Genomic DNA, 26,915 nt, shown 5'->3' with positions numbered 1-26,915 from the left:
TTATGCTCCCCATTCCCACCACCTCTTCCACTCAGTGGAGTGTAGTGCACTCACCCTTCCTATTGATACTCCCTTCTTTCCTCCACATCTCAGTGCTGGACTCTTGAATATGTGGAATGCTTACAATATGATCAAAGTACAAAAAATAAGCACTTCTCCTACAAACTTTGCTTGCCTGCAGCATTCTCAGAGTGCTTCAGAAAGCAAAAGCCTCTGCAAAGACATTTTAACTTCTGTGTCATAAGGATGAAAAGTTTACTACCATGCTTCCTTTTAGCACTTCCAATATGGGAGTATTAATACAACTCTTAAAAAATTACGTTAAGCAAGTGCATGACAAGATCTCTGTTTAATCTAAAATATCTCTTCACAGTTTCCCTGGATGCTGAACATGGAGCCTTACACTGTGTCAGGGATGGCTCGTCAGGATTCGTCCTCAGAAGTGGGGGACAATGGTAGAAATGCAGATCAAGGAAGCGGAGGCTCCCCAAGGAAGAAAGTTGCACCTACAGAGAACTATGAGCTTGTTGGTGTGATTGTTCACAGTGGCCAGGCACATGCAGGGCATTACTACTCTTTTATAAAGGACAGGAGGTAATGTCCAAGAAGACTCGCATAATGGCTTTGAGAGCAGTCTAAAGACTACTTGTTTTGGGAAGGTATAGTGAGCCATTTGGAGCTCTTTTGGAAGCACTGGTCTGTCTTAACACCTAGCAGAATTGTCCACATTATCAAAATATCAGGAATTCTTATTTGCCTTGTATTGCTGCAATGAGGACTTCCTGTGACACTTACTTGTGGGTGATGTGCTTCTGTTGTTTTTAATCAATTTTTTTGGAATCAAATTTTGTCATTGAGTTGAGCTTTCTATTTCTTGTCAAAACAAATGTGAGTTCAAGGTTCTTATTGCTAGGATATTTGGGGTGGTTTGTTTTTTTTTGCTAGACAATCAAATAATATTGCTTCTGTTCTATTTCTGTTTGTTTTTTTGATTACAGAGGATGTGGAAAAGGAAAGTGGTATAAATTCAATGACACTGTTGTTGAAGAATTTGAGTTAACTGATGAAACCTTGGAATATGAATGTTTTGGTGGAGAGTACAGACCTAAAGTCTATGATCAATGTAAGCAGAAGTGAAGATGAATTTACAGTAGCTTTATTTTTCTTATTAGTTCTCAATAGAGCTAAGTACATTATATCTCTTTAGAGTAACATGATCTAATAATCCTTCCCAAGCATTTTTTTTCTGAAGTATTCTGATTTACTGTAGGACATAACAAGTTATGTCCTTATAAGTTCTGCTATGGCCTAAAATATTGAACCATATTCATTGTTGTTCAGCTATTTGTGAACTGAATAGCAGAGGAGATTCAGAAGTAAAATGGCACGTTATTAAAAATGGTTTAAAGAAAACACAAAATAGGCCTTATTTTAGGCTAGGCAAAATGTCCGTAGAACATGGTGTGGGATCATATAGTTAAACTTCACAGTGCTTTAAGGAATTAATCCCAAACATATTTCCAACATCATTCATTTACTTTGTAATTCTGATAGCTATCTTTTTTTTAAAATACATGTTCTCTTTGTGTGTGCACTTCTTTATTCACTAACATAGACTGATGTTTAGAGAAATGACTTCGTACTGCACAGTCTGTGTTGCTTGCACACTCAATTTCCCTCCCCTGTCAGAATGAAAAGAGTGCTAAGCCTTCAAAGGCCTTCATTGAATGCCTTTTCTCTCATCAGCTAACCCTTACCCTGATGTACGTCGGCGGTACTGGAATGCCTATATGCTGTTTTACCAGAGAGTGTCTGATCAGAACTCTCCGGTCTTACCAAAGAAAAGTCGAGTGAGTGTTGTGCGTCAGGAAGCTGAGGACCTCTCCTTGTAAGTTTCTCTTGTGCCTGTGAAGGCTTCTCCTATATTGATGTCTAGACCCTATTTCCAGAACTAAGGAATGAGTAATTCTTGTTCAGCACGGGAGTGTACTGATCCCTCTGTTTTTTCTTTAAGCTGCTTAATTGAATAGTCCTTTATTGGTTTTATAAGTTCCTCTTCCTTACTCCTGCCACTGTCGGAATAAGAAATTCAAGCTGACTGACAGCCTCATAAATTACTTAGACTGTCATATGAATTTGCTTTAAGATGATACTGGCTCTATTGGTATTTTAAAACTTCAACTGCAGATTTGTCGTAGAATTTCATTGTTGACCTTGAGCTTCTATATGTTTTAGATCTGCTCCATCTTCACCAGAAATTTCACCCCAGTCATCACCTCGACCTCATAGGCCCAACAGTGATCGCCTATCCATCTTAACCAAGCTGGTTCGGAAAGGAGAAAAAAAGGGACTTTTTGTAGAGAAAATGCCTGTACGGATATATCAGGTAGAGAACTCTGCAAGTTGCAAATAAATGCTATTCATACAAAACTTAAGCTCATAGGAAGAAGACAATTTTGAAGGTAGCCTTGAAGTAATTCAGTTATTGAAAACCAAGATAGAAAGTAACTCTAGATTCTAATATAAAGTTCTTAACAAGCTGTTCAGTGATATATTATTGTACATTTTGCTGTCCCTTCTCACAAAACTGACCCATCATTCCTTGCTTTGAACAAACTGCAGGCAAAATAGTCAAACATGAGATGCAGCAGCAGTCAGCATGCAGACAGGGAGAGATGAGAGAGAGAAGATGCTTCATTTGAAGTACGTTTGAAGAAGAATGGAGAATTCGCAAATTAGTTATCCTCTAGTTCTCAAGTTTCACAACAATGTAAAGAGGAGGAAGACTAAGAGAAACCACAGCCAGCTAATTGTCTGTTAGCTTATGTAATCCTGCGTGTGTTCTCAAATGGCAGAACAAAGATATTGAAGGCAGCACTGCAAGTCAGAGCTGATAACGGAGTTGTGATGGCACTAGCAGGGCAGTGAGAGGATGGCAGACTCAGTATTCATTCTCCCTCATAAGAGGAAGGTCTGTGTCTGCAGGCCTGCAGGTGTGGTGGGGGTGCAATCTTGCATATATTTGGCCTTCTGTGCACACACCACCCTGCTGATCTGTGTATGTGCAGGAGTGCCAACGTTACGCAGAGTAAACTGTGCCAGCTGTATATGGCCCTCCACCTGTACCAGGGCACTGGTACTCACTTTGGCATTCCGGTATCTGGGGTTGTGTTACTACAATAAACATAACTTGGCTCAAATTTATTGAGAGTCTGTCAGCAAAATCTTATTTGATAAAGGGGGTCTTAGCATGTTAGTACGTCACTGACATACCATGATAAAGGGGGTCTTGGCATGTTGGTATATTACTGGCATACCATGGTACATGTAAATTTTCTAAGCAGGGATTTCAGATTTGAAGGATTTTTTTTTTGGTATTTTGTTAAAAATAAGCAAAAAATGGAATTCAGCAGCAGCTTCTTCCTTTTCCTTTTCCATAATGGTCCAGTGATTAAGTCTGTCAATTAAACTGTGTTTTGCAATGTCCTTTGAAGAAAATCACTGGTTTTACACGAATCTCTAAGTTTCCCTTATGGTTTTGTCCTCCACTGAAGTAGTGATTCAGAATATTAACAGAACAGGTCTGATACTGGTTTTTAAACAACGTACACATTTATGGGTAAGACAAAGCGTTAGGGAAGTGTTCTCTGACAGTGTTTTAATTTCTTTTTTGCATTCTTTTACTTCAAAAAAATATTTTTACAGATGGTGAGAGATGAAAACCTGAAATTTATGAAGAATAGAGATGTATACAGTAGTGACTACTTCAGTTTTGTTCTATCATTAGCTTCACTGAATGCTGTAAGTAACTAAATTTTAATCTTGGAATACTTAGGAAATATTGGGTAGACAGGGCCACAGAAGAGCCATGACAAGAAAACTACAAGAGAAATACTTGATGTGACTCTGCTTTTCCATCTGAGCAGTTCTTTGACACCTGTAATTCTTCACATTGATAGCATCTGTCTCAAAGCTGACTCCAGCCTCTTTTTACAGAAGTGTGAAAATGCCATCGTGTAAATGCATAATAAAATTTATGAAATAATACTTTTTAAATTGATGCAAACTAAGCTCTAGAGGCACAGAAATTCCCCTCTGTATCGAATATCCAAAAACCAGCGTTAGTCACCTTAAAGGTGGTAGCCCTTCATTCGTTTCAGTTTTGTCTACTAGAGCTTTTCTGAATGTAGTTAGTGATTAATAAACCAACCAGCATTTATTAAATTTATGGAATCTACAGACTTAGTGGGCCTTACAGTAAGTTTGTTCGCGTTCTAGCGTATTTGTTAGACTAGCATAGTGTACTTGAATAGAATATGTTCATATATTTAGGAGACAGCATAAGTGCTGCAGGCATAGTTCTGCTCTGGAGTAAATTTCATGTTTCTTTCAGACTAAGGTAAAACATCCTTATTATCCATGCATGGCAAAGGTGAGCTTACAGCTGGCAGTCCAATTCCTCTTCCAAACTTATCTCAGAACCAAGAAGAAACTCAGGTAAGACCTGACTGGGGAAAAGCCACTTCTGGCTTATCAGAAAGAAAGACGTGATATGAAACATAGCTTAGGTACTGGAGGTGGTTTTCTCTTTCATTACTATCCCTGTTTTTTCCTGTTTTTAAAGGGCTGATACAGAAGAGTGGATTGCAACCATAGATGCACTGCTCTCCAAAAGCATTGATGCATGTCAGTGGTTAGTGGAATATTTCGTTGGGCCAGAGGGACGGGAGCTTGTAAAGTAAGTACTGGTAATTGTGGCTTTTGTGTGGTGTTTTGTGTCTTGTGTATGGATGAAGCTTCATAATAATGTGATCTGGCCTACACTGGTGTATTGCCAAGGAGTTGAGTGTGCACGTTCTGTAAACAGGCACTCTAAATTATCACTGAGGTTTTTACTTCTAGTATTTTCCTCTGTCCAGCTTTTTCAGTAGTTCTGAAAATCTAATAAAATGGTGCAGTGTATGTGAAGGCTGCAGGTGTTTAATTCAGAGGAGTGCCTTGAAGTGTGTTTGTCTAGTCACTCCTGCAAATAGAGGGAAAGAAGAATGTAGTGAATTGGGGTAAGATAAGTTAAATACGTATCTGATGTATGACAGGTAAACTACAACATATTTTTCTCACCATCAAGATCAGCTAAGTGTGTTCAAAACTTCTATGACAAACTCCTGGAAAACTGAATAAAAAAAAAAAAAGAGGGATGCATCAATCTAAATAAAAGTTTATCTCTGAAGTTTCACTGAAAGAGAGTATCATATGGTAGCTCATAGTTTTAGCTTTTTTGTTCTTTGAAAGTAAATATAGTATTGTAGGTTTTAGTTGTGACAAACAGGAATGTAGGAATGTAAGTTAAAGCTTATCCACAGAAGTATGATCCAAGAGTATTTGAACTGCTATCCTTTTCAAAATGATAAATACCACACTTAACCGTAGCTGTTGTGTGTACCAGTTGATTCCAGTTCTTTTTGCAGCTTCACCTTTTATCTTCCAGAACTTTCCTCCTGGAATGCAGTGTAAGAGAGGTGCGAGTTGCTGTAGCCACTGTTCTTGAAAAAACCCTTGACAGTGCCTTGCTTTATCAAGAGAAGGTTAGTGACATCTCCTCACCAGGGATGCTGTTGATTGTCTCTACCTCAACTCTTGCTTCTGCTTGAAGGCAATGCTATGTGATTTTGCAAATGACAAAGTGGGAAACTCACATCCTTTACAGGCTTGTAGCTCTTTCTTGAATAAGTTAATTCTTTGTCCCTACCCTGTGAGGTAATATGCTGCTGTAATTCTTAAGAATTTAAGTTTGAAGGTCTAAACAATTCTGCCTCACTTCAGCTTGTTTCATAAACTGACATCACAGTCTTTTTGAAAGTTTGGAAACTGTTTTTGTGAAATTTATTCTTTTTCTGTAACTGAGAGATCCTAGAAATCAGCTTTAATTTTGAACTTATTTTTTAATTCTCCTTCCTCGCTCAGTCAGAAGCCCATAGCAGTAGTAATTGGGCTAACTTGTTCTAAGGAGACATTTGAACTTTGGTTATTGTTCAGAGGTTTAATTTTCTATTAGAAAATCTTGGAAACTAAGTTTGGGAAGTGCAGCCTTGTTCTATTTAGCTCATTTTAGTGTTGTAGGAAAACCCAGCAGGAAATATGTGAAAAGGGCTCGTTTGTGTTAAAAAAAATAAAATAAAATAAATTCTTAAGATCCATCTGTTTCCCTTGGGTGACCTGACCAAATCATTTGTATATAGAGAACTCAAGAAACATGCTAGAAGACAGAAAGCATCACTGACTGAGCTCTCAGTGGGGACTTACAAGTGTCCAAGTCTTGTTCAGTTTGAAGTAATTTTCTTGCAACAGATTTTAGGCACTGCTGTTGTATAGGTTGCTGTAATGTTTTTCTTATTTAGAGCTTTATAGCTATCTTTCCTTAAAGCTCAAAGTCCTCCAAGCTGAGCAGAATAGTAGGGGGATAAACCCTTGCAATATAGCTTGAGAGCTTTTGGGTACTTCCTCTTGGCTGTTAGTTTCTATCTGTCAACTAAGATGTAATAATATCCTAATGCCTTTAGTGTGCTTTGATGTAAAGTAAACACTAAAATTGCTTTCTGCATAAGTGAATATGGTGATATGTTAGCCTGAGATATTGAGTTATGATTTACTTCTAATCTGGTTCATTTTATTTTACTATAATGACAGGAACATTTGAACATCAGTTACCACTTGACTGATGAGTAATTTGAATTGCTTTAAGAATATTGCAAACTTATATAACCACTGTGTTCCACTTCTCGAAGCAAGTTACCTACATGCTAATGCTTTCCTTACTTTCCTGTTTAAATATGCACATTAACTCAGTTAAAAATTGTAAGGTTGCAGTCCTGTGTTAACTATTCATATTAATCACAGAGAGCATATTTGACAATTTTCTTAGTCAAACCCAAAATTTAAAATGTAGGAATTCTTGTATTTTAAGCAGGAGACAAGCATTTAAATTCAAGTTAATTGCTTTCACAGTTAAAAAGTCTACATCAGTTACTGGAGGTGCTACTTGCTCTACTGGATAAAGATGTTCCGGAAAACTGCAAAAACTGTGCTCAGTACTTTTTGCTATTCAACAATTTTGTACAGAAGGTAAGCAACTGCTTATATGTTTCTCATGTTACTTTAATTTTAAAGAACTGTAGTAAAACAGCTAGTCATCCGTCTTCATAGAAGGTTTCAACAGCACAGTGGAATTCCTCCAGAAGAGTATTTGATTTTTGTTTCAGGGTTGCTTTTTTCTTTTCTTAATAAGTGGCTTTGAACACTGATTTAGGATAAAATAATCCAAAAATATACAAGTGTATACTTCTTGAAGATGTCGTTTCCAGAGTCTGAATGTTCGGGATTTGTTTCTTGATTATTTTTTTTTTTGGTTGGGTGGTCTTTGTTTCCTCTAAAACATATTAATGGTTTGGGATATTTTTTGTCACGTAGCAAGTAGAATGAATGACTGAACTGTGCTGTTCACCCCAGTATGAGTTCTCTCTATCCCCCTATTCTTTTTTCTTTCATATTACAGTTATTTTACATGTAGCAATTCTGGTCTAGTTTATATAACATGCTGTATATAATGAAACAGCTTTTTAAAGGAAGGTGCAGTGTTTAGCACTGCTTTTCTTTTGTGCCTTACAGCACTAATTCTTTACCTAGATAGGAATATAACTTTTTATTATTGTCTAAACAGCAGGGCATAAGGGCTAGCAGTCTTCTTCTCGGACACTCTGCTTTGAGGCACATGATCAACTTTCTACTTGGTCCTAATCGTCAGAGCAATCAGGTAAAGCTAATGTAGTCAGTCATTCAGGGTTTAAGATGCTTACATTATGGGCAAATAGTCTTCATGTGATAAAATAGACTATTCCCTGGATTATTCTGCGAACTTAATGAAGTCTTAAAGTTTGTGTGTGCATAGTAGTTAATGTGGAGAAATGCCTGTATGGACAGAAGTGAGTGTCATTCTTGGGATAATAAAATTTCCAATGCATTCGAAGTCTTGAAACATAGAGGTGGGCTGTTAAGGAAATTGCTTTGTTTTGACTTAACAGGAGTTGACTAAATCAATCAATTGAAACTTAATTAAATGAAACTTAATTAAATCTCTCCTTTGGCTAAACCAGAACCGCAGATGGAGTTCAGCACAAGCACGTGAGTTTGGATATCTTCACAATACTGTGGCATTGCTTGTTTTACACTCTGACGTCTCCTCACAAAGAAATGTTGGTAAGAATTGCATTTTTGCCTTCTGTGACATTTCGTTTTGGTTACTTTAATTGGGAGTAACTTAGGCATCACGTAGGCATCTGTGAGGAGAAATGTGATCGCTTCAAATTTAAGGCACTGGTTAGCAGGTACATTTGATTTCTCTTTATTTTTCTGAACAAGTACTGAGAGGCTGTAGCAAACAGCATTTACAGGCATTGGGTGAGAAAAAAAACCTTGAGAGAAACATTATTATGCTCTTCACTCAAACACACACAGCCCCATTTGCCTAAAAGGTCTTTCTTCATGTGGATGGATCAATTTGTTGTCTGGGAAAGACCTGCAGCCTACCAGGCTGTACTTTGCCTGCATTTATGTCTTTCCCTAGTCTTAAGGGGAATATTTGGACCAAGCTACTGAATAATAAGCAGTAGAATGCTCTCCTAGATATTTCTTACAAGAGACAGAGATATCTAAATAAGCATAATAAAGAAATGAGTTCAGATCTTCGGTGCACTGAAGGAAACATCTGCAGTTCTCTTTTTGGAAAGAATAATTTGATGTCTGTCAAAGATTAAAAGTTTCTGGAGTTGGGGGCAGTCAAAAAATGTAAAGAAAAGAATGATAAACATTCTGAATGTGCAACAGTGGGAGTGAAATTAAAACTTAAAGTCCTGATAGTAAATATGAACATCCTGCTTTTTTGTGGTTCATCTCCCTGTCATGTCACTAATGTAAATGGCACGTCAGTACAAAAGTCTATTTGGAGTGGTACCATACAGGCTAGTTGAAGTGACCATCATTAGAGGTGATAGGATGCCAGATGAGCAGCAGTGTCTTCAAGGTGTGTAGAACAATCTGATTTATTACTGGATTGTTTTTCTATTTGCTCTTACAGCTCCTGGTCTCTTTAAGCAGCGGCCACCTCTAAGCATAACTACTTCAGGTCCACTTCTGACGCTCCATGGGGAAGTGGAAGCCTTGTTATTCCTATCTGAAGGAAAACCTTACTTAATGGAGGTACCTGTTCTGAGTTCTACCCTGCTTGAACCTAAAGGCTTGTCTGACATTAGTTCTTTGAAGTATCTTGACATGAAAAACACAATGTTAAAAAGCAGCCAGCTCGGAGTATGAGGGCTTTATTCTGAGCCTAAACAAGAAGGCACCTTTGGTTTCTTCTTGACAACTTATTCTAGTAAATCCCTAAGCTTTAAGGTCTAGTTATGAGTGTTTACAGAGTTGGCAAAGAATATATTTTACCAGTATCCATGCAGTCAGTTACCATACGTCAGTTGGAGGTGCTGACTTGAATCACTGTGACTTAATGGGTCATGCTTGACTCAGACCCTCAGAGGCGGGCAGCAGGAGCTGAGTGGAGTGCTGTGAGTGAAGAGGTTCAGCCCACTGGGCCATGCAGGTGCTGGGAAGAAAAGAAAAAGCAACCATTTCTGGAAAAACCTAACATTCTATTATAAACGTAATCCATCTGTTGAAAATAATTGCATGGCTGTGTCTGAAATTGTTTATCTTTTTGTTAGGTGATGTATGCGTTACGAGAGCTAACCGGATCCCTGTCAGTTGTCATTGAGATGGTGGTGTACTGCTGCTTTTGTAATGAGCGCTTCTCCTTCACTGTGCTACACTTCATCAAGGTAGAGATGATCAAGATAGTTTCTTCTAGGCTTTGGTCATACTGTGTCTTAGGTGTTAAAATGGTGCTAGGATCTGCAGAAGAACAGTACAGATCACTGGATTTGAGAGATGTTTTTTAGTTGTGGTTGTTTAACTTCTGTTTAAAATGACTATTTTTTTCAGAGTCTGGTAATTGTATCATCCACACATTTTACTATCTAAGTAGCTTTATATTTCTTATTTGCAGACTCAGCTGGAAACTGCTCCACCTCATGAATTGAAAAACATATTCCAGTTACTCCATGAGATACTGGTAGGTGAATGGTGAAGGCTTGTACATTTAAGTACAGGACTAAATTTTTATTGATGTATGATGGAAAAAACAACAGGACTGCATTGATAATTTTAACATCCGGGTATCTTTGATCCTTCAGTTTGAGTTTTTATAACTCTTTAAATTGCTCTCTTGATAATCTGGTGTTATATGAAACTTTGTAAGTCTCCCGTTTTTCATGTTGAGGTGATTAAAAGCATTTCCTAGTATAGATTCTCAGGTATCAAGCATAAGTTACTTCTACTGACCTTTTTCTTTCATGGCAGGTTATTGAAGACCCCTTACAAGTAGAACGCATCAAATTTGCTTTTGAAACGGAAAATGGATTAATAGGCAAGTAAGCCAGTGTGTGAATGTTACCGTCTCTCCTACTGACCCTTATGTTGATAATTCATACTGGTTTGTTACTGGTCACTAAAAGTGCTGCATCTCCATTTAACCTTACTGAAGCGAAGGTACCAAAGCATTTAAAATTGATTTAAAAAAAAAAAAAAAAAAGGGCCCAGAATGATGAGAGCTTATTTCATGTGAATCAGAAGAGGCTTTGTGCTAACAAATGTAGATTAGCCACATGATGCTTAAAGAGCACATGTAATCAACAAGTGCAGCTTGGGTATCTCTTCCATAGCTGTCTGGATGAGGAGCTGCTTCAGACTGTGGCTTTTACCTGAATTTATTTTGGATTCTGGTTTAGTGAGAGACAATACCTAGCTTTTTTTTTTTTCTCTTACGCTTCAGTGTTCTTCTGTTTACTAATTTCCATGTATGACTGATAGAAGAGAAGGTAACATGCAGTAGTGTCAGGGATTAATTGGTTATCTTTTTTTCTAAGTGGTCCCACTTGAACCAGTCCTATTCTGTAACTTGGGCAATATGTGACCTTTTGTTCTTTTCCTACAGAGAAGGGATGCAATTATTCAATTAGATTTTTATGTTGAAGGCTTATTGTGTTTTGGTATTAAATCATACATATTTTACAAGAACTGCTGTGAGTTTTGGGAGTGAATGTTGTAGTTTTACCTTGGAGTCTCCTAGCAACAGCACTGAACAGCTTCCAGTTTCACTGCACGCAGCCCGTGACCTATCAGTCACATTAACTCGTCTTACTCCAAGGAAAGAAACCAGCAAATAGTTTTCTGTGGCCCTCAAGGGTGTTAGTGCTTAATTTGCAGTATGCCAGTACGGAGATGTTAATTATCTGCTGTGTTTGAGAGTAAAACACAGCAATTTGCAGTTCCCTAGCAATTGTTTGCTGCCTTTAGAGGTTTCACTGCAGTATGCTTTGATGTGGAGTGATATGGACAGAACAACTTCTGAGTGGGAAATCTGCTTGTGGCAGCTCCATGGAAATCTGCTGCTCAGCCAAAGAATTTTGTTACATCAGAATTCATTGTATAGAAAAATTCCTGACTAGGAACTCTGTTGTTTTGCCTGGATCTCCCATAGAAAAGTCTCATGACTGAATCTTGCTACGCTTGTTTGTGTGAAGAAGCATTCACACACACATTCTTCTAGCGTAGCAAGTTCTGATCCAGGAGAAAGCTGGTGGTCTGGTCTGTTTATAGTGGTTTTGAATGGTTTGGTTTTTGTTTTTTCAACTTCAGATACATGTAACCATAGCAATTATCTAACATAGACTGGATTATAGGGGAGGAAAACTGCATTAGGACAGGGCTATTTAAAATTCAGGTACCATGTTTGAAAGAATTACTGCGTTTTCACTTTGATCTATTTTTAATCCAATAGAGTTCCAGAAATAGTCAAAACTGCCAGCAATACAGTAGTGTGTTTAACACATACTCATGCTAACATCTGTAGAAATAACTTTCCCCACCTAAGCTACATCTAAAACATTAGCTTCATCTTCATTGTTTTCAGCCTGGTTGGCACAGAAATCTGATTTTTCTTTTCTCTTTTTTTTTTTTTTTAACCCACTTGTTTCTCTTTGCAGCCTTGATGCACCACAGCAACCATGTGGACAGCAGTCGGTGTTATCAGTGTGTCAAGTTCCTCGTTACTTTGGCTCAGAAGTGAGTAATAAGGGTCTCATAGTTTACCTTCTATCCCTACCTTAGACTACTCTGTGACTATTTAGGCTGCTTTTTCTACTTTTGATCAGCTTTAGTTTTTGTTACTGTGATGAAAGTGGTGCTCAAAGGTCTTGATATTGCGTGCCTCAGTCTGAAGTGAAATCTGTACCAAGTAGTATCTGAAATAGCAATTATTGGTTTTATATAAGAAATCTGTTTTTAAAGGCAGTGGTCAGCTGCATTCCATGGAGTAGATGCCTAGTACTAAGACCAAGACTAATAAAAAAAAAAAAAAAAAACCCTGTCCCAGCTTTCTTGAAATACTGTGACTGTTGAATTCTGTTTGGTTGGAACTTGGCACATGTCCTGCTAAAGCATAGTTCTGCAATAAGTGTATCTGTATAGTAGACTACTTCGAGTAAACTTTACTAAACATTATTGTTCTTGCTAGTCTGGTTAATAGCAGAGCTATTTAGCTTGTCAGCCTTTGCAATGATAACAGTGCATGCAGAAGACAGCAGCATAAAGAAAGAAGCTTTCAGATTATTCTTCCTTTTAACTTTGCCAGAATACCTTGTCCAGTAATAACAAATATAATTTCCATGTCCTAGGTGCCCTACTGCAAAAGATTATTTCAAGGAGAATTCCCACCACTGGAGCTGGGCTGTGCAGTGGCTACAGAAAAAGGTAGTTTGTCTGTAACTTCACAGAAAAACTGACACCTTACTCACAATGAGTTATGAAACCTCCATTTTTCTACTGCTCCTTGAGATGAGGCTTAAGACAAAAATACAAGCTACTTTATTTTTACCAAGGATGGTTTGAATGAGGTTAAATCTGGTGCATTCAAGAACTTTAAGCCATCAAGTGTTTCAGTAAATATAACCAAATGTGAATGGTCATGATGATTACCTTTCTTTTGCACGTGGGAAAACTTTGTGTCAGTGTATTGATGTTAGGTTTCACTTCTTTTTGCTTATGTGTTGATGCAAGGAAACACACCTTGCAAGGTGAATTTCTTAGGAATTACCACAGCTTTACACAAAACACAGCTGTTGACACATAGCTTTTTCTTCCCACATACTTATTTTTTGGTTCTTCCCTCTAAACTTAACGTAGGCTGTCCAATACATCCCTTAATAAATGTCCAAGGAACTCATACTGTGTTTTTGTGGCTTTCTTGGCTTTTTATATAGATGTCTGAACATTACTGGGCTCCACAGAGTAACGTATCCAATGAAACGTCAACTGCAAAAACCTTCCAGCGCACTATTTCAGCACAGGTACGTGTGTCAGTCCTGGGAGATGGTGTTAAACTTGTCTTTTTTTTCTTGTCTCATTTTTCAGTTAGTGGCTTTGTGGGAACTTTACTATATTCCAGTGCACTTAAGGCCATTCTTCCCTGACAAGCCTGGATCCTGTGTTTTTATCTGTAAAAACTAACCTTTAAAGGCTATTAGTCAATACCATACAATTACCTGTGGTGAATCAGCTATCTTGCTACAGCAGCTATATTGTTTTAGAATCAACTTCTAAAACAAAGAAGTGATTGTGAAATGAAGGTATCAGCAGGGTTTCTGACACTGAATCCTGAACTGTTTCCAAATCAGGACACGCTGGCCTATGCCACAGCCTTGCTGAATGAGAAAGATCAGTCTGGAAGCAGTAACGGGTCAGAAAGTAGTCCAGCTAATGAGAATGGAGACAGACATCTACAGCAGGTAACTATAAAATAAGGGCATGTTTAACTGGTGCCTTCTGTTAGACAACTTGTTCCTGGGGTTTGGGTCAGGACCATCACTGAATGTAGACGCAATAATTGTGTGCCTTACAAAAAATAACGTACCATATCTTTCTCCCCCACCCCTTGTGTGTATTGGAAGGGCTCGGAGTCTCCTATGATGATTGGTGAGTCTAAAAGTGACCTTGATGATGTTGACCCGTAAAGGATACCAATGAATGCGAGAGCAGATCAACTCAAACATTTAATGCCTGGTACCTATTGAAACTGGAGTCCCATTGCTTAAGCCATTAGAAAAGTCTGGAAGAGACATGGCTTTACAGGATCGGTGGCAACGCTGGAGGAGGAGGAGGCTGTTTCCCTGAAAGCTAAAAGCATTTTTAGCCACGAAGGCTTCAGATTGATAAACGCTCTAGAAAACTGCATCTTCACCTGCAGTAGCTTATGACAGTCCAGACACCGAAAACAGTTTGTCAAGAAGATTTTATCAAATACACAAACGCTAGTGGTTGAATTTTTATGTGAACATTAAATGAGTGAATGTAAAACTGTTGCTTTTCTGTGATGCTGCAAAAAAAAAAAAATTCTTTTGGTTTTTATACAGAGAAAAACCAGACTGCCCTTATGTATGGAGGGCAAATTTTTAATCTTTCTGATAATATTGAATAGGAATATTCAAATTTCTGTAAAGATGTGTGATGACTTACATTTCATTGTAAAATATTAGTTAAAGAATCGGTTTACATATGGACTTCTGTATTTAATATGTCTCCTTGCTCATTTATAAAGCTCTTTATTAGAAGGATCAGTAAGATCGCTCTGTGAGGAGAGTGACTCCTTACAGAAAGGTTTGGTCAATGAGCTCTGGAATGGGTTGTCTCTTTGGTATCCTTCCTAAAACCACAGACAACTGGGAAGGGCAATAAAAGAAAAGCTTTGTTCTCTAGGTATGCAAGTTAAAGGATGTTGGTGGATTTAACAAAAAAAAAAAAAGTTAATGAGTAGTTTAAAAGAAAAGCACTTTAAAATGGAATTCTGTTGCAGTTTTACTCATTAAATTTTTTACCTTTTGGAGACATATTGAATCAAATGTAGTCTCAATCATGTGATCTGCAATCACTTGCTTATGCTTTGAAATTACTGAGAAAGTTGGTATTGGTTGTATATGATGAATAATTCCTTGCGTGAGGTGGGGACACTGTTGTGCAGATTTTATAGCAATTTTAACATGGGGAAAGAATGATTTGGCTTTGTTTGTATCTTCACTTGACCAGGCAACATTTAAAATATCACAGCTCTTTTGATTTGCTCTTAAACAACTGGAAACCAGTTGGGATAACTTGAGCACAGCTTTGTTTTCCACGTCAAATTTAGTTCAGTGACTTCTGGTTCTGGATGCTAGCTTCTTTTGTGCCAACTAACTTCATATTTTGTACATTTTACGTTTGTCACATTTTCTGCACTGCTTTTTGCCTTTATTTATAGATTCTGCCTTACTTTAAAAAATTATCTAAACAAACATGCACAGAAATGGGGGGCATCTTAAGGAGTGCCTGGGTACCTCCAGAATAGACAAATTTGCCAAGTTAAAGGCACAACCAGCCAAAAAGTGCCTTTTTTTTCTTTCTACATGCTGCTGCTGAACCAAGAGGCAGCAGCCAGCTTTTCACTGTTGTGCACTAATATTGAAATTAACCAGTCATTTCACTGTTGGAAGTAAACATCCGATATGATTTCAGCTGTATAGCTTTATAACTTATTGCGGGTTAAGAGAACTGTTGTCATAAATTGCGAAGAAGCAAGGGTGGCATTGTAGTGAACCTCTCACTTTCTTTTCCAAACAATGTCTTCATAGACACATGGCAGAGTTAGCATTTTATAAATGTTTCTGATAATGTGCTGGGACATTTTAAATGTGATGTTTTAAATTAATTTTGAATGAGTCATTTCTTACAGATACCCCTTCTTCCTTCCCCCACCCCCTAACACTTTGTAATGGGTCATGAAACATCACGAGTAGTCAGTACACAGCGGTGATGGTGATGGAAGAAGCTGGTACCGTTCCTATGGGTTGGCACCACTTGTCACTTCAGGTTCCTGTTATTTCCTATGGAAACAACATCCTCGATTACTGCAGGCCCAGAGAAGCATTGCTAGGAGAACAACACCATCAGGATGGCTCATCACCACTGTATACTTGAAACCAATACAAACTTTTTCATGGTTCTGCTCATGCTTGTACAAAGTCGATGGTTATAATTTGCAATAAGATGATACTTGGTCAATTATTTTGGTTTCCAGCTGCTGTCATTTGAACCTGCTGAAGATTATTTTTTGGAAAATAGAGTTCAACAAAACTAGTTTTTGTGTAAATTGTGATGCATTTCTATGTTGTAATTTTTACTGCCAATCTTTTTGGATGAAAATGTTTTTATACAGCTTACACAATGTTCAGTGAGGAGCAGCCGCAGCCTGCCTGTGAGCAGTCGGGGGAGATACTGTCTGATTAATACATAGACATTTGGCACTGGAAAAATTAGGCAGTCTTGATGAACAGTCTTGGGATTCCTGGTCAATGGAATAAAGTTATTCCTTTCACAGAAAACTAGTGTAATCTTTAGACCGCACGTACACTACAGCATTGTCTTGTTGATCCTCTTATCTCCCAACTTCTTAAGCTGCTCCTCCAGATAAGGAGCTCTGAGGGGTTACCCTGCTTACCGGTTTGGCACCTGCCCAGAGGAAAGCAAAGCAGCTGCATGGTCTCCAGAGCTGTACTGATGCATGGCTTTATGGCATGTTCTGATGCGCTGTCAGATTTGTACCGTGTGTGATTTCTTCTCCTGACCTTCTTAGCAGAAAGACTTACCCTGGCTGTGCTTGCAGTCAGGGATTAGACCGGCTTTTGTGTCTTTTGTGTGTCAGATAGCAAGATTAGCGGGAGATCTGGGCTCGCAGTAGCCTTGTCTGTTGGCAGAGCTGCTATCCCCTGGTCACCTTTCTCCTTCCCTTTGTGTGCAGAACTAGAGCCTGCAGCCCCAGCCCTGCCCTCCTGCCAGCTGCCTTTGTCCTCCAGTCTGAGCACAAGGGCTTGTAGTGGAAGCAAAACCTCCCCTGGCAGTGCCTGTCCTGGGAGCAGGGGCTGGGGCTTGGAAACAACATGTGCTGCTGCTGATGGGACTGCCCACAGCTGTCCCTAGGAGAGCATCAGGGCAGCAAGCAGCACAAATTCTGGGGGTAAGTTGTGGCTGCTGGTAACTGCAGTGAGGTGCATCCGTGCTCTGAAGCGCCCTTTCCTAGCACCTTCCTTTGTGGTTCATTGCTTCCCCCTCCATAAAAGTGTTTTCTGGCCTTGTGTGAGCAGTGAAGTGGAAAGGCTGCCTGGTTATCCCTCCGCAGGAGCTCAGCATCCTTCAGCTTCACTTTGCTTTTTTAGAGCTTGATCTCCAGAACAAATAAGAACAATCTTTCTGCTTACCCACACACGGGCTCCTAAGCGAGAGCTAATCTTGTTCGATACTGCTTCCCTTCGCTGGCTTTATGTGAGCAGACTTGACCTGAGCCGTGAAAGCTGCATCTGGCATATGGCTGTGTGAGCATCCTCACCCCCTGCGGGGAGCAGGACCTGCCCTCCTGGGGAAACCAGCGGCAGCGAAGGAGCTGGTGCGTGTTTTGAAGCACCTTGTACCTCTGATCTGAGTAGTGTTGGCTCTGACAGAGCTCCTCCGAGGCTAACAGCCCTCTCTTTTTGTCACCCTGTGTGTGAAAGTGAGGTTAAAGCTGATAAAATTACGGGTTGTAATTCTGGATGTGTGTTACGTAATTGCATGTTTACACAAGGGCTGGGCTTTCCCCATCTTTAGGTGAGGAGTTAGAAAGTGTTTAAGCCTTTCAGAGTGCTGCTTCCCGCCCGGCCTCTGCCTTCCATGGCCCACTGAAGCTGGAGTAATGGCTCCTCTCTGTGAGAGGCCTCTTAACGGGGGGAAAACACACCCAAAACTTGACAGGTTAACCTGCTGCTTGTGCTCACCAGCTCTGGTTTTTCATTTTTCCTCAGGTAACACCACACAAATTAGGTATTGGGGTAACAGGAGGCTGCTAATCACCCCAAGCACAATGCTGCTTTGGTGGCTCCTGGCACCTCTGCCACTGCTGCCCCTTTCCAAGCACCTACCCTTCACCTTCCCACCGGGACTCTAAGCCTCACCCAGGGAAGCCCGGTGTTTATACCAGCAGCAGAAAACTCAAGGGCACGTTCCCCGAAGTTGTTTCCATAACTGGAGCCTCTTGTCCCGCCACTGTTTTGAAAACAAACTTGTGCAGTTCCTGCATCTGCACAGGACAGCACCAACCAGCCCCTGGGCGCTGCAGCTCGGGCTAGCCGGGGACAAGGCGAGGGTGCCCATGCCATCTGTGCTGGCCTCGGAGGTTGCTGGCCATCCTTTAGAGGATGATCAAGCCCCAGGTGCTGTCTCACTAACGAAGCAGAGCTCGTTTGGGGGAGCAGTGCAGGTCTCCAGGCACCCATGTCCCTCAGGACGGGTGCCAGCTCCCCTGTCCTGGTGGGCAGCTGGGGCAGCCCGCGTCCCACTGCCCCAGGGGGATGTACGTGAAGGCAAAGCACAGACTGTATCTACCAAGCACCGGTCTCTGAGCTTTATTGTTAAAAGATATTTTATAAATGTTTATTTATAACACTCTGAATAAATATATAAGGTACAAAGGTAAAAACTGAAGTACTGTGAAGGATTTTCTTCTTTCATTTTTCTTTTTTTAAAAAAATAAAAAATACAGCCAGTTCTGTATGACTTGGGAAGCCCTGGAAGGGAAACCATTAAAGCAACACGTAGCACCAGCAAGTCATCAAGTCTGATTCCAACATCAACAAAAAGCCACACTAACAAAGCAGTAGCTGATTCTGTAGCAATGCAGATTAAAATCTAATTATATAGACTTTTAAAACTAGAACTCTTACACTTGGCTAAAAAGTAAAGAGGTCTCCCAAATACCTGAGTACACAGTTTTAAAACCACCCTGAATGGCTGGATGATGATTCACCGGGTGTGAAGGTGCGTTAGATGAAACCTAAGGAGCAACCAGCCAGGAGAGAAAGGAGCACTCCTCACTTTTATATATATATATATAAAGGTGGGGATTTTCTCATATGCTTTGTGACAACACAAACAGCCTCAGGACAGCTTATACAGTCGGGATAGGTATAGGAATGTGGTAGAAATGTGGTAGGGAAAGGGCAGCAGGGCTTTGGATGTGTGGTGGCTGCTTGGAGAGCTGCCCTGTGGCTCGTACCGGGGGGCTCGGCCAGGCCCCAACCACCACACGGTTGTGCTCCTGTGGTGATGCTTTCTCACATGCCCTGCACAAGCAGGAGCTCATCCTGTCACCAAACCAGTGGCAGGCTGGCACCTGCACGTGGCTACACGTCGCAGCATGGCACGGCCACCCCGGTGTGGGCTCGGCCTGTCCCTACTGCCGGCTCCGGCAGCAAATGGCGACGGCCGCGGCCGCCCGGCTGCCAGCGGCGCTCACTGCCACGCAGGCGTCGTCCACGGCGTAGGACCCCAAGGTGCCGGGGCCCTGGGAGTAGGCACTGCAGCCCGTCAGCGTCCAGCCGTCGTCACAGGACACCGTCACCTAGGCAGGGAAGGATGTCACCCTCCACGGGTCACCAAAGGGGGGCCATCTGCCTGTCCCCGATGGTCCCCGGGGCCGGTGTGACGCCCTCCCTACCTTCTCGGCAGAGCCCTGGGGTGCGTGCTCCTTCACCCGGCACTCCAGCGTGGCAGCAGGGCAGCAGGACGCGTGTGCCATCACTCCGGTTCCCCCAGCACAGTGGCCAGGCCCAGTCCCTGGCCCCGGCATGGGTCTGCCGCCATCACCCAGGGTGGCAGAGGGGGAGTGGAAGCTGCAGCCTGTTAAATGGCAGAGGGGACATCAGAGGGGATGTCCCCGCTGAGCCCAATGCCCACAGCCCCAAGGGTCTGTGAGCTGTGTTTTTGGGCCTTACCGGTCAGCACGTGGTCCTGCGGGGAGCAGCCAGCCCCCTCGGCCGCCTGCGAGCTGGCGTTGATCTGGCACTCGGCCTTGGGCCACGTGCAGCACCTGGCGATGGCGTAGACACCTTGGCCCCAAAAAGCGTTGTGGGCCACGCACTGCTTCCTCCCCTCCTTGTCCTGCAGCCACAAGAGCGCATGGCATCAGCAGGGGGGCACCCCGCGGGCAACTTTTTTGGGGTGCCAGGCACCTCGCCTCACCTCCATGTGCTCGCCGAGCCGCCGGCCGCTGCGGGAGAAGCTGGAGCAGCTGAGCATCTCCTCGTCCCCGGCGCAGCGAGCCACGGCTGTGGCGTGCCGGGTGAGCCCTGAGCGTGCCGACCACACCGAGCGGCAGTACAGCTGCTCATCTGCAACGGGGCAGGCACTGTCAGCCCTTAGTGGCACCTGGAGCCCCGTAGCAGAGCTTTAGGGACACCTCGGGGTCTTTACCTGCACCCAGCCGGTTGGGCAGCCCCGCCACGCTGTTGGGCGTCTGGAGCCGCTGCTCCTCGGGGAACCAGGCCGGGTTGATGGCGTTCTTGGTGGCGAAGTGCAGGAGGCGCTGCCGGAGCTCGGCGAGGCTCAGGCCGGGCTCAGCGCTGAGCAGCATGGCTGCGATGCCTGGCGGGTTGCGTGGGCATCAGCACAGCGCTGCTGAACAACAGGGGCCAGGGCTGGGGCCCCCATGGATGCCCACCCCTGATGGGCGCCCAGCTGGGACCCAGAGAGGGGACAAGACCACGGGAGGTGCCATGCGAGAAGAACTCGCTGCAGCCCATCATCTGCACACACAGGGCATTGGAAGTCCTTGCAGGCCCCAGATGAGCCAAACATGCCCAAAATAGCAAAAAAATGCCCTCACCCCAAGCACCCCAGGCCCTCAGCACCCCACTCGCCTGCCACGTGCGCGGCCGCCTGCGAAGTGCCGCTCTGCGCCGTGAAGCACGTGCTGCAGTCGCTGGAGGCACCGATGATGTCGTCCCCCGGGGCAAACAGGTCCACGCAGCGCCCGAAATTGGTGCCCAGGGTGCCGATGGAGGCGGGCTGGTCCTCACTGTTGGTCGCCCCGACCGCGATGACCTGTGGATTGGGGGGTGGCAGAGGGGGATGAAGGCTGGCAGCACATCCCCACGTGTCCCCACGCCTCGGGGAACCCACCCAGCCCCTACCTCTGGCTCGGATGCTGGCGAGTACAGGCAGGCATCGTCCTTGTAGTTACCGGCGGCTGCGACCATCACCACCCCCATCTGCACCAGCCGGCGGCAGCCAGCGTTCAGCACACGGCTGTAGGCACCGGCGAAGGGCAGCAGCACCACCGGCGGCGTGTAGGGCTGAGCCTCCAGCGTCGTCTTGATGAACTCCAGGCCTGGGGGACGGGATGAGGGACAGGACGATGGCAGGACAGGCCCTCGGGGAGTGATCCCCTGTCCCGGCCGGGGCACTCACCAATGAGGGTGCCGCTGACGGTGCCCTTCCCCTGGCAGTTCAGCACGCGCAGGCTGTGGATGTTGGCGCCCGTGGCCACGCCGGCATCACGCCCGCTCAGCACCCCGGCCATGTGGGTCCCGTGGCTGTCACATTTGCTGGCCTGGTGCAGGCAATCCATAGCATCACAGCGGGTTTATAACACCCCAGCGCCCTCCCCTTGTGCTTTGCTTTTTCCCCATGGCAATGAAAGGCTGCAGCAGCAGCCCCCGCAGGCTCACCTGCCTGTGGAAGCGGGTGCCATCCTCCTCGGGGACGTTCTCGAAGTCAGTCACAAGCACCCTGCCCTCGATCTCCCGGTGGGTGCTCTGCACGCTGGTGTCCAGCAGGTAAATCTCCACCTGGTCACCTTTATCTGCCAGGAACGGGGTCAAGGGAAAAGGCAACAACCACCACGGTCAGCCTGGGCCTTCTGGGATGCTCCCAAAGTTGGGACGGGAGCAGACAGCTCAGCATCCTTCCCCAGAGCCCCGAGGTCCTGCCCAGCACCCCAACACTTACTGGGAGGGCTGTAGGCACCCGAGCTGGGCTGCGGCGGCACGATCCTGCCCAGGTTCCAGGGGATGCTCTGCGCAAAGACGTAGGCGTCCTCCTCCACGTACTCCACGTGCGGCAGCTTCAGGGCCTGTGGGGTGGCACAGCACCTCCCTCACCACCCGGCTCATGCCTCGAAGGCTTCACAAAGGTGGCAACAGCCCGCAGGTCCTTTCAGAAACCCTCCAGGGCTGGGGACGGAGCTGGGTGCCCCTCACCCCAGCACCCAGCACCCAGCAGATGGGTGTCCCAGCGTACCATGTCCAGGACGTCGCTGCTCATCTTCACCAGGAAGGCGGGCAGGAGGTGGAAGACGTGCAGCAGCTCGGTCAGGTAGCCGTGCCGGGCCGCCCACACCTGCAGCCTCCGCGCTGTGCCCCGCACCTCGGCCTCGCCGCTGCCCTCCCGCAGCACCACCACGTAGCGCCCGGGCAGCCGCCACGACGCCTGCGGGGACGCGAGCGCTCAGCATCAGGAGGGTGAAGGAGACAGGGGACACACACACACAACCACCACCCCGACCACCCCGCTCCTCACCTTGGTGGCACGATGGAAGGCAGCGTGCCCTGGGGCAGCCCCGACGGCCGCCACCACCTCATCGTCAGCCCCGAGGGCCAGCACCAGCTCCTCCGCCAGCTCCTCCACCGCCGCCACCTTCACCGCCGCCGCCAGCAGCAGCAGCACCAGCGGTGGCACCAGCACCATGGCCCCGATGTCCCCGATGTCCCTGATGTCCCCGAGGGCTCCGACCCAGCCAGGAACCTCAGCACTGGGCAGCCCGGAGCCCCCTCAGCACCGTTGGGTGCGGGGTCGCTGTCGGTGCGACGGGGCGGGCGCGGGGAGGATCACGCCACCGCCAGCCCCATCGGGCCACCGGGGCGAGTTAACCAGTAACGGGGCCACAGCCCGCGGAGGGCAGCGACACGGAGGCGCTGAGCCGGTGAATCCGTCAGGCTCAGCCCTTTTTAGCAGAGAAATCCCCCCCTCCACATCCCCCCGCTGCAGCGAGCCGAGCGCTGAGGCCGGAGGGCTGCGCGGGGAAGGGGCCGGGAGCTTTTCTGTGCCTCTCTCTCGCCGGCGGAGGTCGGAGGTGGATTTCTGAGAAAGCTGCTAATCCTGTTTAGGCGTTTTTTTACAGAGCCGTCACAGCAGCATGCACATAAATATATATATATTTATTTATTTTAGAGTGTAATATGGATATGTGTGCGTAAGATGTGTAATGTATGTGCGTGTGTGGGCAGTATTAATGTGCGTGTGTCCTTGGGCACAGCCCTTCCCCGCCCCCTGCATCATCGGTTTCTGAGAGATGGGGTTTTGTTTAAAAAAACGTCACTTAGAAACAGCCAAAAAAGAAAGTTGCAGGGTCCGATTTTGGTTCTCAGAAGGGTGTAAAATGAACCCCAGAGCACCCCTCTCCTGGGACAGGCTGTGAGGAGCTGTAGGAACACCGTGCACCAGCCGGGAATCGAACCCGGGTCGCAAGAATGGGAATCTTGCATGATACCACTACACCACTGGTGCTGCGGGGCTGAGCCTGCCACGAGGTGCACAGCTGCAGCACCAGGGGGTAAAAAAAAGGTTTGTGTAATGGAGAAAAGGTCTCTGTGCTGTGACGGACAGGGTTAACTGCGTGTGGTGCAGGCAGGGGATGCGTACGGGGAAACTGAGGCATGTGCCATGCGGCCATGGGAGCAGACCCCAATGAGCAGTGCTGCCACCCAGCCGGGGTGTCCCTGTCCCCTCTGTCCCCTCCCCACGTCCCCACCACGCTCCGTGCAGGAGCATAATGCCATGCAGGAATGTCCCTGTGCCTCGCAATGTTTAACCACAGCGCCCACGGGGTTTGTTGGTGGGTGCAGGGACCCAGATCCCCCCACAATTTTGGGGCAGGGGCTTTAAAGGTGAAGTTTTCCAGGGGCGAGCCCTGAGACGCGAGGTGGGGAAAAGCCCTAAACTGAACCCGAGCCACCCCACAGAGCCGGGAGGGATGGGCAGGAGCGGGGCATGTATAAACACCCGGGCAATGAACACGTCCTCGTGGCTGGCCGCTCGTGCTCCTGCTGGCAATATTTAGCAAACAGCAGCCTCTCCGCTCCCACCCCAGACACGATCCTGCCCTTTTTCACCTTGCTGCTGCCTGGCGTCAGAGTGGCAAAGGGCAGCAGCACGCCGGGGTGGGGTCTGGGGTCCTGCTGGCCCCGTGCAGGGGGGACAGGGACACCCCATTGCCCCCCTCCGGCTCCCACACAGCCAGGAGGGAATTTTTAGGGTACAAACGGGAGTGCTGCCAGCTGTCAGAGTCTCAGAATCTGGCTTTAATTTAGGGGGGAGGGTTTGATAAATGGGGAAAAGGCTCTGCCGCTGCCCACCTACCCGCTGTGCCTGCTTCAAGCGGCAAAGCCAGGTTCCTCTCCCCTTCCCAAACACACTCCTCAGCCCGGATCCTGCCCAGGCTGGCATTCACACCTCCCCATGCCCACCCCGCAGCCCCCCCAAACAGCTGGGTGGGTGCTGGGGCTCCTCCACACCACCAGCACTGCATTTTTGGGGTCAGCCCCAGCCCCTCTCCTCGGCGCTGCGCCCCCTCCACGCGACACCTCCGTGCCAAGCAGCCTTCCCCCCCCCCAGGACATCAGTTCTCGGGCTCAAAAAGGCGATCGCTGTCCTCAGGCAGAGCGTCCAGCCCTTCCCTCAGCCCATAGTAGAGGTCGTCCTCCTGCCCCGTGGCTTTTTTTGGGGAACCAGGGGTCCGGCCCCGTGGCACAGGGCTGCCGGGCACGGAGCTCTCCAGCGACGCCGTGTCCAGGTCCTCCAGGAGGGACGCCAGCGGCGCGGTCCCCGGGGGTGTCCGGGGGGAGCTGCGGGGACAAAACAGGCTGCCAGCAGTGGTTACACCAATTTTTGGGTTCCCCCACCCCAAGCTGGCCCCGCGGGGTTGGTCTCAGCATCACTCAGCCAGCCCCGTTTTCTCCTGATTTCACCGTGGTGAATAATTTGGCACTGAGCTCCCCCTCCCAGCACGTCTGCACCCCCATGCACTGGTTTTACTGGTGCGTGTGGGCACCCTGCACCCCACCCCAAGCCCCCCACCGCCGCCACGTACCAGCTGCTGGTCTCCGGATGGGGTTGTGGCTCCTGGGGGGGGTCCTGGCCGCCCCCCAGCTCCCGGTGCACCTCTGCTTTCGCTTGCAGGGCCGGCTGGGAGCAGCTGCGGGGCCGGGGCTGTGCCGACGCCTGCCTCTGGACCTGCTCGTAGGAGGGCAGGCTCTTCTCGTAGGCACTGCTGTAGGAAGCCTGCGGGCTGGGGGTAAAGGAGGAGAGGTTTTAGGGCAGGATCCAGCCCCACAAAGCCAGGGCACGATGGGGCTGCTCCCGGTGCTGTGGCTGACACCGGCCGAGAGCATCCTCGGGGCAGGATGCCCGTGGGGATCCGGCTGGAAGCGTTGCACCAGCAGCTGCGGGAAGGGCCAGCCTGGCATCCCATGTGGGTCCTGCCCCCCTTTCACCCCTTCCCCTGCTGGATTTTTGGGTTTTTGCCCCAAAACCTGTGGTTTTCCCCTGTGCTGACCCTGCCTTTGCTGCCGGCAGCACACGGGCAGCCCTGCGCCCAGCTGGAAACCCTCACCAAAAGCAACGCCGGGACGTACCAGAGCTTCCCTGGGCTGTCCTTCTCTGTCGGCACCGTGGGTTTGTCAGCCAGGAACCACTCGGCCTCGGGGTGCACGGGGACGAACGTTACCTGGAGGGGAAAAAGGCAGAGCCCAGGGGCTGCACGGGGCGCAGGGGCTCTGCGGGGATGGGGCCAGCGGCACCCCGGTGCCAGGGATCCCCACGGGGGTCCTGGGAGCCCCCCAGCCCCTGATGTAGAACAGCTGTGCACCTCCCAGAGCAGCAAAAACGCTTGGAAAAAAACCTTTTGTGCCAGCTCTGTGTCCCCGGGGAGGGACGCGTGGCTGCCCCGCCGTGCTGGCTGTGCCCTCTGCCAAGGACACTCCGCAGGTCTGGGGGGGGACACCCGGCTTTTCCCAGGCTACCAAACCCCGATTCCCCTCACTGCAAATGCTGGGGCTGCCGAAAAGCTCCCCTAAAGCACCCGGAGCCCCCTGAGCTTTTCTCCCCCCACCCCGTGACAAATCGCAGCACCCCACAGCATCCCCGGCCCTCGCGCCCTACCCGCGGGTAGCACTGGCACATGCTCCAGGTGATGCCCACGGCGACGAGCAGCACGCCCACGGCGCAGAAGGTGATGTAGATCTGGGGCTTCTCCACGCTCATGATGAACATGCCCGTCATCACCAGGAAGAAGCCCAGCATGATGAACCCGTAGCGAAACGTCTTCTCCTCAGCCATGGGTGGCAGCGGGGTGGGGGGCCGGGGAGCCCTGGCTCGCCCCGGCCACGTTGAGCAGGGCTGTGGGGCAGGGCGAGGAGCAATTTCTTCCTCCTCCAGAGGCTGCCAGGGGCTGAGGAGCCGCCGCACATGGGGCTGGTCCTGCCCAGGGCTGAGCCAGCCAGTTTTTAATGGGTTTGTAATGAATGCAAACACCGGCCCGCCGGTCACACTCCAGCGAAGCTGCCCGGCACGTGCCCGGATAACCTTCCCTGGGGGCACTCGGCCGCGGGGAGGGGACAGCGTGGCAGGGACGGGGACCTGGCTCAACCACCGCGGGCACTTGCACAGCCCAGGGTAAATAACGGGGCTGCTCAACGGGCTCAGCCCCTATGGGCTCAGCTGTGGGGTGTCCTCAGCCCCAAAGGGCTGTGTTACGTTATATGTGTGTGTGTGTGCACGTATTGGTGCTGGGCACAGATGGAAAGCTGCTTGTTGAGGGCAGGGCAGCGCTGTATGTCTGTTTTATTTTATTTTATTTT

At 46.8% G+C, this 26,915-nt stretch overlaps 3 protein-coding genes across 4 annotated transcripts in view; 1 reads left to right on the top strand and 2 right to left on the bottom strand.

Annotated features, from left to right (window-relative positions):
* The window catches only part of USP24 (ubiquitin specific peptidase 24), a 60,338-nt gene extending 43,764 nt beyond the window's left edge, over positions 1 to 16,574 (top strand). For both annotated transcript variants that reach the window (XM_084528485.1, XM_084528484.1), the window contains 20 exons: positions 374 to 594; positions 999 to 1,123; positions 1,747 to 1,888; positions 2,236 to 2,386; positions 3,706 to 3,801; positions 4,394 to 4,497; positions 4,625 to 4,738; positions 5,489 to 5,585; positions 7,006 to 7,122; positions 7,718 to 7,810; positions 8,151 to 8,253; positions 9,131 to 9,252; positions 9,771 to 9,884; positions 10,112 to 10,177; positions 10,465 to 10,531; positions 12,150 to 12,228; positions 12,840 to 12,915; positions 13,425 to 13,511; positions 13,839 to 13,949; positions 14,112 to 16,574. In XM_084528485.1, coding sequence (XP_084384611.1) covers positions 374 to 594; positions 999 to 1,123; positions 1,747 to 1,888; positions 2,236 to 2,386; positions 3,706 to 3,801; positions 4,394 to 4,497; positions 4,625 to 4,738; positions 5,489 to 5,585; positions 7,006 to 7,122; positions 7,718 to 7,810; positions 8,151 to 8,253; positions 9,131 to 9,252; positions 9,771 to 9,884; positions 10,112 to 10,177; positions 10,465 to 10,531; positions 12,150 to 12,228; positions 12,840 to 12,915; positions 13,425 to 13,511; positions 13,839 to 13,949; positions 14,112 to 14,174 — 2,148 coding nt within the window. In that variant the 3' untranslated portion in view covers positions 14,175 to 16,574. The remainder of the gene's footprint in view (positions 1 to 373; positions 595 to 998; positions 1,124 to 1,746; positions 1,889 to 2,235; positions 2,387 to 3,705; positions 3,802 to 4,393; positions 4,498 to 4,624; positions 4,739 to 5,488; positions 5,586 to 7,005; positions 7,123 to 7,717; positions 7,811 to 8,150; positions 8,254 to 9,130; positions 9,253 to 9,770; positions 9,885 to 10,111; positions 10,178 to 10,464; positions 10,532 to 12,149; positions 12,229 to 12,839; positions 12,916 to 13,424; positions 13,512 to 13,838; positions 13,950 to 14,111) is intronic.
* Positions 16,575 to 18,625: 2,051 nt separating this feature from the next.
* Positions 18,626 to 22,857, bottom strand: PCSK9 (proprotein convertase subtilisin/kexin type 9). The gene is made up of 12 exons (XM_084528486.1): positions 22,579 to 22,857; positions 22,300 to 22,488; positions 22,009 to 22,132; positions 21,729 to 21,862; positions 21,469 to 21,610; positions 21,192 to 21,388; positions 20,919 to 21,102; positions 20,473 to 20,643; positions 20,242 to 20,390; positions 19,995 to 20,160; positions 19,718 to 19,899; positions 18,626 to 19,621 (listed from the first exon to the last, which is right to left on the bottom strand). The coding sequence occupies exons 1-12, from the start codon at positions 22,744 to 22,746 to the stop codon at positions 19,454 to 19,456; spliced, it is 1,974 nt and encodes a 657-aa protein (XP_084384612.1). The 5' UTR covers positions 22,747 to 22,857; the 3' UTR covers positions 18,626 to 19,453.
* Positions 22,858 to 24,676: 1,819 nt separating this feature from the next.
* On the bottom strand, positions 24,677 to 26,394 carry BSND (barttin CLCNK type accessory subunit beta; the record flags this gene model as incomplete). The annotated part of the gene is made up of 4 exons (XM_084528293.1): positions 24,677 to 24,902; positions 25,148 to 25,345; positions 25,692 to 25,783; positions 26,218 to 26,394. 4 exons carry the CDS (start codon positions 26,392 to 26,394, stop codon positions 24,677 to 24,679), a joined length of 693 nt encoding a protein of 230 aa, XP_084384419.1.
* Positions 26,395 to 26,915: the final 521 nt, after the last annotated feature.

The sequence above is a fragment of the Aythya ferina genome (genome assembly GCF_964211825.1).
Source record: "Aythya ferina genome assembly, chromosome: 8".
NCBI classification, from domain to species: Eukaryota; Metazoa; Chordata; class Aves; order Anseriformes; family Anatidae; genus Aythya; species Aythya ferina.
Note: the sequence above shows the minus strand (reverse complement) of the source record. Positions and strands in the feature narration are given on the sequence as shown.